Source organism: Nansenia antarctica (assembly GCF_963989245.1).
Source record: "Nansenia antarctica genome assembly, chromosome: 14".
In the NCBI taxonomy this organism is placed as follows: Eukaryota; Metazoa; Chordata; class Actinopteri; order Argentiniformes; family Microstomatidae; genus Nansenia; species Nansenia antarctica.
This window is the reverse complement of record NC_137684.1, coordinates 16,907,275-16,922,303: the sequence shown is the minus strand read 5'-3', so window position 1 is coordinate 16,922,303 and position 15,029 is coordinate 16,907,275. Positions and strand designations below refer to the sequence as shown.

At 45.5% G+C, this 15,029-nt stretch overlaps 1 protein-coding gene across 1 annotated transcript; it reads right to left on the bottom strand.

Moving 5' to 3' along the window:
* Positions 1-7,902: 7,902 nt before the first annotated feature.
* On the bottom strand, positions 7,903-13,881 carry olfml1 (olfactomedin-like 1; the record flags this gene model as incomplete). The annotated part of the gene is made up of 4 exons (XM_080544643.1): positions 7,903-8,427; positions 9,529-9,803; positions 9,993-10,287; positions 13,783-13,881. The coding sequence occupies 4 exons, from the start codon at positions 13,879-13,881 to the stop codon at positions 7,903-7,905; spliced, it is 1,194 nt and encodes a 397-aa protein (XP_080400769.1).
* Between the last annotated feature and the right edge of the window lie 1,148 nt (positions 13,882-15,029).

The following is a 15,029-nucleotide window of genomic DNA, read 5'->3' as shown; positions in this document are numbered from 1 at the left end:
ATGATCCTCACAGCTCTGCCCAGCATCCCTGCCCCCCCCCCCCACCCCACCCCTCCTTACAGCTCTGCCAAGCATCCCTGCCCCCCCCCCCACCCCACCCCTCCTCACCGCTCTGCCCAGCATCCCTGCCCCCCTGTCCCCCCCCACCCCTCCTCACCGCTCTGCCCAGCATCCCTGCCCCCCTGTCCCCCCCCACCCCTCCTCACCGCTCTGCCCAGCATCCCTGCCCCCCTGTCCCCCCCCACCCCTCCTCACCGCTCTGCCCAGCATCCCTGCCCCCCTGTCCCCCCCCACCCCTCCTCACAGCTCTGCCCAGCATCCCTGCCCCCCCCCCCCCGACCCTGCCCCCCCCTTCGTCCCTCCTCACCGCTCTGCCCAGCATCCCTGCCCCCCCGTCCCCCCCACCATTCTTAACCCAGCTCTGTCCAGCATCCCTACCTGCCCCCCCCCCCCCGACCCTGCCCCCCCCTTCGTCCCTCCTCACCGCTCTGCCCAGCATCCCTGCCCCCCCCCCCCCCCCCCGCCCTGCCTGCCTCCCAGCCCAACACACTCATCATTACCGAGGGGAAATGTGTTGCACTCTGGCACAGCGATAGGACCAACTACTACTTCTTTATTTTGTGTAGGTGTGTGTGTGTGTGTGTGTGTGTGTGTGTGTGTTTGTGTGTGTGTGTGTGTGTGTTTGTGCGTGCGTGTGCGTTTGTGTGTGCGTGTGATTGTGCGTGCGTGCGAGTGAGTACGGACACAGAGTGTGTTATTGTGATACATCTGATATTATAAAACACTATCTTCTAATAAAGCAATTCATTGGTTGACAGCTGTTGTATATTTTCCCGTAAACCCGCGGCAAACGCCTCCTCACCGTTCCATCTGAATTATCACTGCAACAATCACCACCCGCTGGCAACTCAACAACACTCACTTTATCTTCCATGTAAATAACGGCGCAGTTTTGAGATCTTGCTTGATGCAGCACATCAGATGTGATGCATTACCAGGGCTAGGAGCCCCGTTGAGAGTTACAATGGGCTTTTCTTCTTTTTCTCTTCACTTTTCACTAAACTACTGTAGCTCAAGAGGGAGAGGGACCCAAGGCATGCACCCTATCATTCCTCTGTATGGCTTTATTCCTTGTATGTATGTGTGTGTGTGTGTGTGTGCGTGTGTCTGTGTGAGTACAGTGTGTGTGTGTGTGTGTGTGTGTGTGTGTGTGTGTGTGAGTACAGTGTCTGTGTCTGTGTCTGTGTATGAGAGCCAGTAAACAGAACATTTGTTGATGGACAAGCACCAGTGTGTAACTAACTTACCATCATTTGCAGTGTGTGTGTGTGTGTGTGTGTGTGTGTGTGTGCGTGTGTCTGTGTGAGTACAGTGTGTGTGTGTGTGTGTGTGTGTGTGTGTGTGTGTGAGTACAGTGTCTGTGTCTGTGTCTGTGTATGAGAGCCAGTAAACAGAACATTCGTTGATGGACAAGCACCAGTGTGTAACTAACTTACCATCATTTGCAGAGGCAGGAGAACGTGATCCTGATTACTTACTTTGATGCTTCCACATCTAACCAACACAACATAAGTGAAAACACCATCATCTCCTTCCTAGTGATTTCTCAAGCTCTCCTCAGACTAACACCCCCATCTCCTCCTCCTCCTCCTCCTCCTCCTAATAGTAAATGGACTGACTTATACAGCGCCTTATTCCAAAGGCTTTACGATGGCCTCTCATTCACACGTAACACACGCCCACTCATTGGGAGCAATTTGGGGTTCAGTGTCTTGCCCAAGGACACCTCGACATGAGACCAGCCAGGGTTCGAACTGCCGAACCTCCTGCACCACAGCCGCCGCCCCTCCCTCCTCCTCCTCTTCCTCCTCCTCCACCACCTCCACATCCTCCTCCTCCTCTCTCCCTTCCGCTGAGACGTCTATGTGAAGAGGATTACCTCTCTACTGTACGTGGCTCACAGAGGCCCGGTCGTGTTTGTTGACAGAATAATTATCCCAACCTAGCGTTGTGACGATGACTAGTCCTGTTTGGTATTAAACACACCGCTTTGATCATGTGACCGTAATGCCATGATCTGACTGCTGCTTGTGTGTGTGTGTGTGTGTGTGTGTGTGTGTGTGTGTGTGTGTGCGTGTGTGTGTGAATGTGTGTGCCTATGTGAGTACAGTGTGTGTGTGTGTGTGTGTGTGTGTGTGTGTGTGTGTGTGTGCGTGTGTGTGTGTGTGTGTGTGTGTGCGTGCCTGCCAATGTGAGTACAGTGTATGTGTGTGTGTGTGTGTGTGTGCGTGTGCGTGCGTGTGTGAGCACGCTTAATCTTACACATGTGGAAATTACACTGAAATGTGGTAACTATAATACAGGGTATTATAGGATGTTCTGTAATGGTTATGTTATATATAAAATTAAATGACACTGTTTGTGATGTTCTGTATTTGCTATGCCTATACATACAGTACAGGATGTTTGCCAACTAGGTTTGCCTGTATGTTGTGAAAAGAAAGAATTGTTTACAGTTAAAACAGTATTTGATTCCACTCCATAAGCTCAATTGTTGAGACCGATTGTTGAGAAACCGGTTAACTGCTTCTCATGCAGTCATGCAGTCTTTCCTAAGTCAAACCGATTTGAACTGTGCCTTTGTGAACTATGCTGCTTTGGAAGAACACAGGAAAGAGAATAAAGACCTTTTACTGGTCTACAAGATGTCACGTCTCCTCTCTTTCAACTCAACGACCCTCATGTCCATATTCAAGACCCTCGAGTTTCTCTCTTTGCTGGGCGCCTTTCTTCTGTGTCTGAAGGCAAGCAGCTGTGCTGGGGAGCGCAGCATTGATATTCTCAAAATTAGCATTCGGTATCATTCACACAGCAAGGCATATCTGACTGCTTGTCATGCAGCCCATAATTGATAGTCTGCAATTACACCCCATGTGTTCCACTGTGAGATTAACACCAAGTGTCACGCTCATACAGGCAATAACAATATGCAACATCATTTTTCAATCGCAGAGCCTACTGTGAGTAACCCAACAACAGCCATATAATATTCCTACTCAATTCCACTCATAACTCACAGACCAATGCATCTTTTACGTGGTTTACAGTTGGTCTCCAAAGCCTTTATTCCATAGCAGTCTTATAATCACTAGGCCTATCATATAAATGTTTGACTTTAACATTAACTTTAAGAAATAATGCAATTACCTAAGTAAGTAAAGGTGAGAAAACAAAGTGAGAACAAATAAACCACTTTATTATTAGAATCAGCCACACAAAGCATATCCTTGTAGGCATGCCAACAAGGCACTTAATAACATGTTATACCAGTGCGCTCACTTTGAACCAGCCTATTGTAATAATACATCACACCTGGAAAGCCAAGACACTTCAGGTGTTGAAATCGCAGAAAAAACAGCACTACAGTAGTACTCTTGTGGTCTTGTTCAGACAGGTTATTTTGTGCAATACCGTTGTATGATCACCTTTACCTCTCATTCACCTGTTTGGTATGCAAATCACTAAACGCATGATCATACTACTGGTTAACACTGCAGCCTAAACTGCTGCGATCTGGGTATATTAAAAAGTAATTAGAGCTTAAGCTTGGCAATTAATGAATTTAGCACATTGGGGGGGTATATTATGGACACAACTTGATTATTTAGTAAAAAAGCACACTCATTTCTTACATTTTTGGTTGATATGAAATGTACCCCTAATTATAGAATGACTCACATAGGGTTTGACTCGGTAGACATTTTTTGCCAACATATAATTAATTATTTAGACACACTGTTAAGTAGATAAATAACTCAAACTTAAGGAGAACACACTTTTCTCAGTGCCATAACTTACAGTCTCGCATAAAAAAGTCCCTTTATGCTGCGATTATCCTCCGTTTCGGACAGCTGTGTCTTTCTGCTACAAGTCCTAAAGTGAGGTTGATCACCCTCCTCCTGGGTGAGGATGACAGCGATGGCTGGTCCGTCAGAGATGGGACGCGCTTGTCAGAGATGCGCCGTGTGCCGCGCCGCGCTGCGTCTGCACCCCCCTCATTACAGAGAGACAGGGTTGCCAGATGGGGCGAGTGACCGCCGAATGCGCTACTTTTGGTCACACTGAGCCGGAAAAAAAGCATTTGGGCGGGTTGGGCAGGGCTGGATAAATAGGCAAGGCAAGGCAAGGCAAGGCAAGTTTATTTGTATAGCACATTTTATACAACAGGGGCAATTCGAAGTGCTTTACATGCATTATTTAAAAATACAGCAAGAGGAGCATAAGAAAATAAAAATGACAATGAATAAAAGCAAATATAAGAAGTAAATAGATAAAACATTTAAAAAGACAATAGCATTTAGGCGGTATCAAAATGTCAGTGCCTGAAAGTTACAAAATACGTGAAGTTAAAAAAAACACACACCCTAGTAGCTACATAGCCTACACTGTGCAGTTTTTTTTTTATTATTATTAATTTTACAAACATCATTGGCAACAGACGTACAGTTTAGGGGGCAGGAGATGGGCATTAGTAATAGTAATTAGCGGTTTTCTGACAATAGGTTTTGGGGCTTGGTTTTTGGTGGATTTAGCGGTTTTTAGACTGTGGTTAGGCTGGAAATGGTCATTTCCATCTGGCAACCCTGTTTTCACCAATCATGTTATCCCAGGGGCGTGGCCAGGGGCGTGGCTGTGGACCACACGTGTTTCTAGATAAAGTACATCAACAAAGGCGACCTCGCAGCGTAAATGCGATTCTGTCGTTTTCTAGACCCTGTACGAGCCGTAATCGCACACACCTCCCAATGTAGTCCTATTGAAGTTCAACTTTACGCGGAAATGTAGGGTGCATTTGTGACTTTAGCCCTCAGCATTTATAGTCTAGCAGGAAGGGCCCTCAGATTTTGAGATAGAACAAATGACAACAATGATTTTTGGTGAGTTTGGAAGAGTCTTTGCCAGTCGCAAGAGAATTTGCGCTACTCCTATATGGAAAGAAGAAAATGGAAAATGGATTGATGTGCACAAACCTGGATGAACTGAGGTTCATCATTGCATCAACATCAGATACAGCCTCTGCAAATCTGCCGCCAACAGAGGATGCATTTCAGCAGCATGTGCAGAGAGCAATGTTCCAGACAGCGGTATGGTGTCACAGCCACATGCCCAAACCCCTGTTATGGAGTCCTATGGGCCAGGGGGGGATGATCAGAGATGGGGCCATTCAACCTGTCCTTTTTACAAACCCCCCAGCACCTACAGAAGTGAGAGACATCACTCACTTATATTGCAAAGATGCAAAGTGTGGAGAGAGTGGAAAGTGCCAGTGCCTCTCTGTTGGCCTTCCCTGTACAGAGTTCTGCACCTGCTGTGCAGAATGTCAAAATGTGTCCCCTAATGTTTGAGGACTTTATTTAATTGTTCTTTGAATTAAGGTTCCAGTTTTAATAAAAACCTGTACTATTTACACCTATGTTTTAGAGGCTTGCAATTTAGAACTAATAAACTTTATTTTATTTGGTTACTCTTATTCTGACTATTTGGTGATGTAGTTCAGCCACCTGGTATTTCCCTCTCCAAATATGATGACCATCAGAGTGAGCATTCTTAACTTATAGGCTATTATGCCACTTATCCCCTATTCGGAATTGGACTGTATCAGAGAAGAGGTAGGCCTATGTCTAAAGAAATCTCATTTGCAATAGAACTGTATGAGATATTTCCATACAACTACTGGTTAGTGTTCAATAGCACCCTAGACAATTCAGTAATGATATATGTTTCAGGGATTTCTGTTTTTCTGATAAATGAGAGAAAAGTGATGGAGTCCTATGTTCCTGTCACCAAAAAGTACAATTTCCGTCTAAACTAAAGCTAAGTTTACAGGACTATAATTCAGTATTTATTTAGGTAAATAGTTGTCTGACTATTTGGTGATGTAGGACAACCACCTGGTTCATACCTCAGCAAATCTGAAGAGGAAAGGAGTGATCATTCTCAATGGGCTTTTTTGTCACCTTCCCCATATTCGGCCTGGTCTAATTTGGGTCTTTTTCAGGGATTGGGGTAGCTCTAAAGAACAACCAAAAACCAATTGTCCCCAAATCCTTTTTTTGACAACAATCAATTTCATTAATGGGAGACCCTAAAGATAAGAAAAAATCATTGTTGTCATTTGTTCTACCTCGGGTAGGGGTATCTCGAAAACTAAAGCCTTTTTTGAGGACTTGCTGCTAGACTATTTATTACCTGTGGACATCATTACTCTTAGGTGCACTTAAGGCCACCAGTGGAAGTCACGGTTTTTTCTCACCTGGTGGAGATTGACCCCTAGTTGATACCTAGCTGAGATTGACCCCTAGTTCTAGTGAACAGACTGTGTACGATAATTTACACATAACCGATACTGTTCATTCCATCTTCCAGTCGGTGCTGCAGTTCTCTCTGGGCGACAGCGCCACCTCGTGGTAACAGATGAGACAAACATTTTAATATAATTAGGCCTACATTACTTTACGAACATCTCCCGTTGTGTTCGGTCCTGAGTGCATCCATTTACCACAAAGATCATAACAGCAGCGTCCTCACATTTCATCACAGAAAACAAGTCCTCTCCACACTTACACTATTTTCTCTCAGAAAGGTGCCATGTTTGCTTCAGTTACTACTAACAGTAACAACATTGTTTTTATTGTGCACAGATGCTGCAGAGGCTGCTTACCATAGGCTCAGGGGAATGTCAGGTTGTGTTCCATCAGTCTGCAGCGCTCACACTGTTTACAATACAGAGCTCTGGTGTGTGTTTTTCATTAGGGTCAGGTAACAAACTGCACCATTAAAAAAATGTGATGATTAAGCCAAATGCACTGTTGTGTGTCTGTGTGTTTGTGTTTGTGTGTGAGCGTGTGTGTGTGTGTGCGTGTATCTGTGTGTGTGTGAGCGTGTGTGTGTGTGTGTGCGTGTATCTGTGTGTGTGTGTGTGTGTGTCTGTGTGTGTGTGTGTGTCTGTGTATGTGTGTGTGTGTGTCTGTGTGTGTGTGTGTGTGTGTGTGTGTTTGTCTGTGTGCCTCTGTGTACAGAACAGCCCTCTCTGCTTTGTGTTCAAATACAGTGTCATATTAGTAAGGTCTTTATTGGGACTCAACAGATTTGCATAGATAGATGGTCATACATTTCTCATCTTAACATTCAGCAATTTTGATTGATCATTATTTTTTGCCTGAGACATGGTTCAGCAGGTAGAGCTGGCGTCTAATGATCACAAGTTTGGTGGTTCGATCCCAGGCTCCACATGTCGAGGTGTCCTTGGGCAAGACACTGATCCGCACTGTAAAGCGCTTTGGAATAAGGCACTGTATAAGTGCATTGTCCTCTTGGTCTAATGGTAGATGCTGGAAGACCCAGATTCGAACCCCACCTGTCACATAAAGGTAGAAGGTGACTGACTTCCATTCTGCAACAGATAGGGTTCGAACCTGGGTCTTCCACCTGGAAGACACAAGCATCTACCATTAGACCAAGAGGACCATAGGCGACACTGAGTTTATGTGTCTCAGGCAAGGCTTCACAAGGTTACAAATCACCTCCACTACATTTCCATGCACAGAGCTCCTTCAGAGTAGGACAGGACGGGATTATTGCCCTCAGACAGAAATTAAGTCAATCAGACCTTTTCAATGCGCTTTATTATTGTGATATGACAGCAAATTGCATTTTGTGAAAATATGTGACTCAAGCAAACATATTGCAGTCCTACCTCGTCTTAAGTGGCATACAACACCTTCTGTGTTTTTCTATCATGGCAATCTGTTATGCAGAACCAGCCCGCGTTCATGCAGTACAGTACGGTTCGCCCCCCCCCCCCTTCCCTGTAGCCAGTAAGCCCCCACCCCCACTCCCCTCTCAGGTGGAAGACACGGGCGTCTTCCTTGCGGTGTCCACCTTATAGATGGCCTGGTACCCGTCGTCCCAGGCGTACAGCATCCTGTCCCTGGGGTGGTAGTGCATGCTGGTGTGGCTGGTGTACCTCTTGGGGAAGAACAGCGCCGGCGTCTCCTCTCCGTGGATGCTGTCGTGGATGTCGTAGAGGCACTGCACGCTGGAGCGTCCGCCCGAGCGGGAGTTGTACGCCACGTACAGCGTGCCGCAGATCACGAAGGCCGCCTCGGCGTCGCGGCTCTTGCAGGTGGTGTCCCAGGTGTGCTCCACGGCCAGGGAGGCGTCCATCTTGGTCAGCACCAGGTTTCCCCCCCCGAAGTCGGGGTCGGCGTGGACGGCCCACAGGCCCAGCTCGTCCACGACCAGCGCCACGTAGGTGTCGGGCGTCAGGGCGTAGGCGGGCATCCGGCCCGCGCCGGGGAGGAGCATGCTGTCGGTGACCGTGCGGTTGGCGAGGTGGACCTTCAGGATCCGGTTGGTGGTGTCGGCCTTGGGGGGGGGGGGGGAGAGAGGAGAGGAAAGGTGAAAGGGGAGGAGAGGGGGCGAGGAGAGAAGAGTGGAGGGGAGGTGACCAACCTGGTGACCAACTACAAGAAATGTCTGACCTCTGTTTGCCAACAAGGGTTTCTGCAAATAAATGTCTAACTTTTATATAATGTGTTTTTCTGGATTTTGTTTTTAATATTCTGTTTATAAACCTAATTTCTTTGTCAGTTGGCAAACTTACAAAATCGGCAGGGGATCAAATACTTATTTCCCCCACTGTACAAACATTTTCCTGTATGTATCACGTGGAGGCCCCTGACTGTTTGTGCTATCGGGCAACTTTCCTTTTGGCATGACAACAAAAGAGTCTTGGTGCGGACCATGCCAAACAAGATATCCCATCCTCGGACAACCTGCAGTAAACACAGACCTCAGCAGACATCCAACACCGTCGCTGCGCTACCTTGCTTCAAGTTTCACGTTTCAAGGTTATTTTTACATCTCATTATACGAGTATAAAAGAGTAAAAGTCTTAGGCTTCAGTTCCTCGACACTGCAGCAACAAGAGAAATAAAGTTTCAATAGTTATATAAAAACAAAAACAAACAAGCAAATAAGGCAAGATAAATAAAGTGTCAGTAGTAATAAGAGACAAGTGAAACAGATAAGACAAGTGACAATATTTGTAAGAGACAAATAAGACAAGACACAAATTGTGCGATACAATAGTGGTAGAACAACATATATTATACAAATAATAGAAATAGCTAATAATAAATAATATTAAAGTATCGCACTCGGCTACCTTGTGGTAGTACGCCAGCTCAGTGGCCTTGCGGTTAGAGTGTCTGCCCTGTGATTGGGAGTTTGGGAGTTTGATCCCGGGCCAAGTCATACCAAAGACTATAAAAATGGTACACGATGCCTCCCTGCTTGGCACTCAGCTTGGGGGTAAGACCCTGCGACATACCAGCGTCATGTCCAGAGTGTACCTGTCCTGTACATCAAGCCGCCTCACACTACGCAAACAGGAGATCTAGGCTCTTGCCCCCTAAAGGCCCCTAAGGAACCACGGTTCTCAAGGCTACTTACTTACTTACTTACCTGGTGGTAGTAGACGAAGCCGTTGTAGACCACGTGCCCCGCCCCCTGCCAGGGGAAGGGCAGCCTGATTGGCCGTTCCCTCTGGGGGGAGGAGCCTCCCGTCTCGGTGAAGGTCTTCAGAGAGCTGAACTCCAGCATGGTGTTGTTCCTGACCCCGCTGAAGAGGTAGATCTTAGCGGAGCCTTTACTGGGGTCCTTCAGCCAGGCACCGTAGGGGTCAGCGGCCTTCTTCACGATCTTCAGGGACTTGATGCCCGTCAGGACCGTGTCGCAGGCTGCCAGACCGGGGGGGGACAGGGGGGGGGTAGGGACAATACGATTTACATATGACGTCTCAGGATAGAATGAAACGCATTCACAGACACACACACCCTCCCCACCCCGTTACACACGCCCTCCCCCTACACACACGACATCCCCACCTGTCCCCTATAGACACACACCTGTCCCCTGTGTAAACCCACCTGTCCCCTGTGTCCACTTGGCCTTCTTCTTGAGCTCTGTGAGCTGCGCGTCCCTCAGCTGCTGCTCCGCCAGGGCCTGCTCCACCTCGATGTGAGGCAGGTTGGGGATCTTGTTCTCCAGGTACTCCACGTCCCGCTCCACCCTGTCCACCCGCACGGCCACGCTGTCCACCTGCAGCCTCACCTCCGCCCTGCTCACCTCTGTCCTGGCCAGGTGACCCTTGACCTCCGTGGAGAGGTCGTAGATCTTCTGGTCCACCCTCTGGGTGTCCTGCTCACACTTGTTCAGACGCTCCTGTAACGGAGAAGGAGTTATGCATGTTATAACAGGCTGACTGTGTTATGACTGTCTTATGACAGGCTGACTGTGTTATGACTGTCTTATGACAGGCTGACTGTGTTATGACTGTGTTATGACTGTGTTATGACTGTGTTATGACTGTGTTATGACTGTGTTATGACTGTGTTATAACAGGCTGACTATGTTATGACTATGTTATAACAGGCTGACTATGTTATGACTATGTTATAACAGGCTGACTATGTTATGACTATGTTATAACAGGCTGACTATGTTATGACTGTGTTATAACAGGCTGACTATGTTATGACAGGCTGACTGTGTTGTGACTGTGTTATAACAGGCTGACTATGTTATGACTGTGTTATGACTGTGTTATGACTGTGTTATAACAGGCTGACTATGTTATGACTGTGTTATGACTATGTTATAACAGGCTGACTATGTTATGACTGTGTTATAACAGGCTGACTATGTTATGACTGTGTTATAACAGGCTGACTATGTTATGACTATGTTATAACAGGCTGACTGTGTTATGACTGTGGTATGACTGAGTTATAACAGGCTGACCATGTTATGACTGTGTTATGACTGTGTTATGACTGTGTTATGACTGTGTTATGACTGTGTTATGACTGTGTTATGACTATGTTATGACTGTGTTATGACTGTGTTATGACTGTGTTATTACTATGTTATGACTGTGTTATGACTGTGTTATGACTGTGTTATGACTGTGTTATGACTATGTTATGACTATGTTATGACTGTGTTATGACTGTTATGACTGTGTTATGACTGTGTTATGACTATGTTATGACTATGTTATGACTGTGTTATGACTGTGTTATGACTATGTTATGACTGAGTTATGACTGTGTTATGACTGTGTTATGACTGTGTTATGACTGTGGTATGACTGTGTTATGACCATGTTATGACTGTGTTATGACTGTGTTATGACTGTGTTATGACTATGTTATGACTGTGTTATGACTGTGTTATGACTGTGGTATGACAGGCTGACTATGTTATGACTGTGTTATGACTGTGTTTTGACTGTGTTATGACTGTGTTATGACAGGCTGACTGTGTTATGACTATGTTATAACAGGCTGACTGTGTTATGAATGATGAATGAATGAATGAATGAATGAATGGTCTTTATTGTCATTGATATAGTACAGGTACCAAACAACGAAATTTGGGAGGGGTGGCTCCCCTGGTGCTAGGGAAAAAAAAACTAAAAAAACAAGAAGGGAAAGGAGCTGGTTTACATAAATAAAGGCTATGTACACTATCCACTATACTATACTATACAAATAAAACACTGTGCTGTACTCTATGCTATGCTATACCTATTCTAACATTTCCTATTCTCTGAACCTTATGTACCCTAGGGTTGTCATATTGCACATAGTGTTATTGCACATTCATTTAAAGTGTCGCAGTTTGCAGGTTTGAAATGTACACATTTGTGTTTCAGTATTACACTTGATTTCAATCTAGTAGCTGCCATGACGTGTTATAACAGGCTGACTGTGTTATGACTGTGGTATGACAGGCTGACTATGTTATGACTGTGACTTCATTATTAGTAGTAGGTCGCCTAGAGGTTAGGTTAGAGAGGCTGGCTAGCAACCAGAAGGGAATGCTTATGTTGTTTAAGTTGTTATGTAGTATGATGGATTATTATTTGTCTATTTGTGTTCTTGTCAATAGGGTGGATTTCTCTTTTAATTGTGTTAAAGTGTGTAGGTTGAAAAGTTTAAAATGCATATGCTGAAATGACCTTATGAACTCGGGAATTTAGACACAGACTACATGGCACCATTTGGAGGTAATCAAGTGTGTGGGATGCCCTCACCTTTGCAACAGGTGAACAGGACAGGCTGGGAAGGGCAGGGAAAAGGTCAGGGAGCTTGGGGTGAATCAGTGGTCAAAGAGGTAATCAGTGTTTATGATGCCCAGTAAGTAAATAATTAGAAGGCCTTGTAATGTATAGGAAAATAGTTGATCACTGATCAAAGAGTTTTATAAAAACAGGCCTATGAATCTTGTGAAAAAATGTGCATCTGAGGAGGGGTCACTATGAGAAGGTATACAGATCTGTGTGGAGGGCTGGTCTGGGAGATCTTTTGCAAATGACCTCAGCCTTTGTTCTTAATAAAGGTTCATCTTGTATCATCTTCAGCTCCAGTTTCTTTGATTATTTATTATTGATTAATTAAGTGTTATAGTTTAATGAATTAGAGTAAAAGATTTTCCACGACAGTAGTCAAATAAAATCTAAAATCATCTCTCCTAACATTAGTTAAATGCTAAAATATCATAAACAAGTTACTCAAATTGAATTTAATCCAATGAGTGCAATGGCAATAGCTCAAACTTTTGTTTGTATATATAACATTGTCTTTACAGGGTCCCTCGTTTGAATAGGAGTCAATTTGAGTCAATTACACATCCGGGGATTGAACCAGCGACCTTTTGGTTACTGGCTAGCTTCTCTGACCTCAATAACATTGTTGTGTGGGTGTGGGTGTGCGTTGATTTTGATGGGCGTAGAAAGCAAACCCTCCTAAGATACAAATCAGTACCTCATACTGAGGTTTATTTATTTATTTACTTTATGTATCCAGGTTAGCCTCACTGAGATCTGAGACATGGGCAGCATGTGTTCTACATCTGGAGACACGTGTGTGTGTGTGTGTGTGTCTGTGTGTGTGTGTGTGTGTGTGTGTGTGTGTCTGTGTGTCTGTGTGTCTGTCTGTGTGTATATGTGTGTGTGTATGTGTTTGTGTATGTGTGTGTGTGTGTGTGTTTCAAGTTTCAATTGTATTTGTTACGTTACATTACACAAGTGTAACAGAGTAAAATTCTAAGGCTTAAGGCGGATCCTGATATTGCACAGACGTAGGGCATAATAAATCAAGCATAATTCAAGATAAAGTGTCAGTAATACAGGACATAAGAGACAAAAATGAATAGGCATAGTACAAGATAAGGTGGCAATAGTGCAGGTAAGACAAGACAGGTTGCACTAGAGGTGTGTGTGTGTGTGTGTGTGTGTGTGTGTGTGTGTGTGTGTGTGTGTGTGTGTGTGTGCGTGCGTGCGTGCGTGCGTGCGTGCGTGCGTGCGTGCATGCATGTGTGTTTGTGTACATTCAACAGCTCCTGGTTTAGTGTTAGTACTAGACAGTGTTTAACTTACTGTGATGTGGTGACACGTGTTGCATGTCTTCACAGGAGAGGCTGGTAGAGGTCGAAATCCGAGGACGGGCTTATGGTTACAGTATGCATGTACTGTATGTAATAGACTGAGGAATGGTGTTTGATACCATACTTCATTCCATTCCATGCATTACAATGAGCCCGTCCTCCGATTTCTACCTCCACCAGCCTCCCGTGTGCTAAGATCCATGCAAGTATACTATAACAAGTGAACAACAGAGTTTTTGCATCCTCATTATTAGTGTTCTCTCTTACCTCAAGCTGCACGATTCTCCTCTCAAAGTACTGCACCATAAACGCATCCTGGGTGGACCTCTGAGCCAACCCCGTCCCCACGGCAACCACCAGCACCATCAACAACCAGGTAAACATCACTATAAACTAGTTTCTTAATGATTTATTATAACGACTGTATTCTCAAACACAACCTCGAGATTGTCCCCACTCTGTCTTGTTTAGTGTTTTGTGGATTCCAATAAAAGCTAGACTAGACGTAGCTTAGCTTTCCCTCTTGGCTAAAAACTAAGTTGTGTTCCTGTTGAGTTGTGACTGGAGGGCTTCCAGTGGAATCTGGCCGTTGTTGTATGGGAGAAGGTTCCAGAATCCAGATCCAACTCAATCAAGACCTCCCGAGAGAGTGAGAGTGAGAACAAAGGAGAGGGAGGGAGAGAGATAGAGTGTGGGTGTGTGTATGTGTGAGAGAGAGAGAGAGAGAAACATAGGGGTTGTGGGTGTGTGAGAGAGAGATGGAGAGAGAGACAGAGAGAGAGGGGGGGGATAGAGTGTGCATGTGTGTGAGAGAGAGAGAGAGAGAGAGAGAGAGAGAGAGAGAGAGAGAGATAGGGGGGGTGTGTGTGGGTGTGTGAGAGAGAGATGGAGAGACAGAAAGAGAGAGAGAGAGGGAGACAGAGACAGAAAGTCTCTGAGAGAGAGAGAGAGGGAGACAGAGAGAGAGGGAGTTCCCCTCTTACTTGTTGCCTTTCCAGCTCTAATATTCTCCAGATGGCCCCTATGACACGTCCTCAGTCCTGAAGAACCAGAGACTGCTGCATCAAAACATCCAAATCATGTTTATCGTAAACAGTACCAATGTGAGGGTGATCTCATAATTGTTGTTTTGTCAGTACTATTTAACACAGCGGAGGCTGTTGGAGGTAGAAATCAGAGGACGGGGTAATTGTAATGCAGGGGATTACAATGAGGCCTTCCTCCAATTTCTACCTCCACCAGCCTCCCTTGCCTTAGACAGGGATGACACATAAACATAATGAAGGATCAGCTGATAAGCGCAGCTCAACGTTGACCGTTCCTGCACGCAACCCCTCTGTCATACATAGATCTGACCAGCAGATGGCGCCAGGTTCTCTTCAGCAACACTGACATTCCTACGGACCGTCCCATTTCCTCTTGAGAAGCCTGCCTGCCAGCTGTAACACTGTATCCAGTGAGTTGACCATACAGTATGTGTCTCTGGCATACTGATGAAGCGTCTCTATGCACTG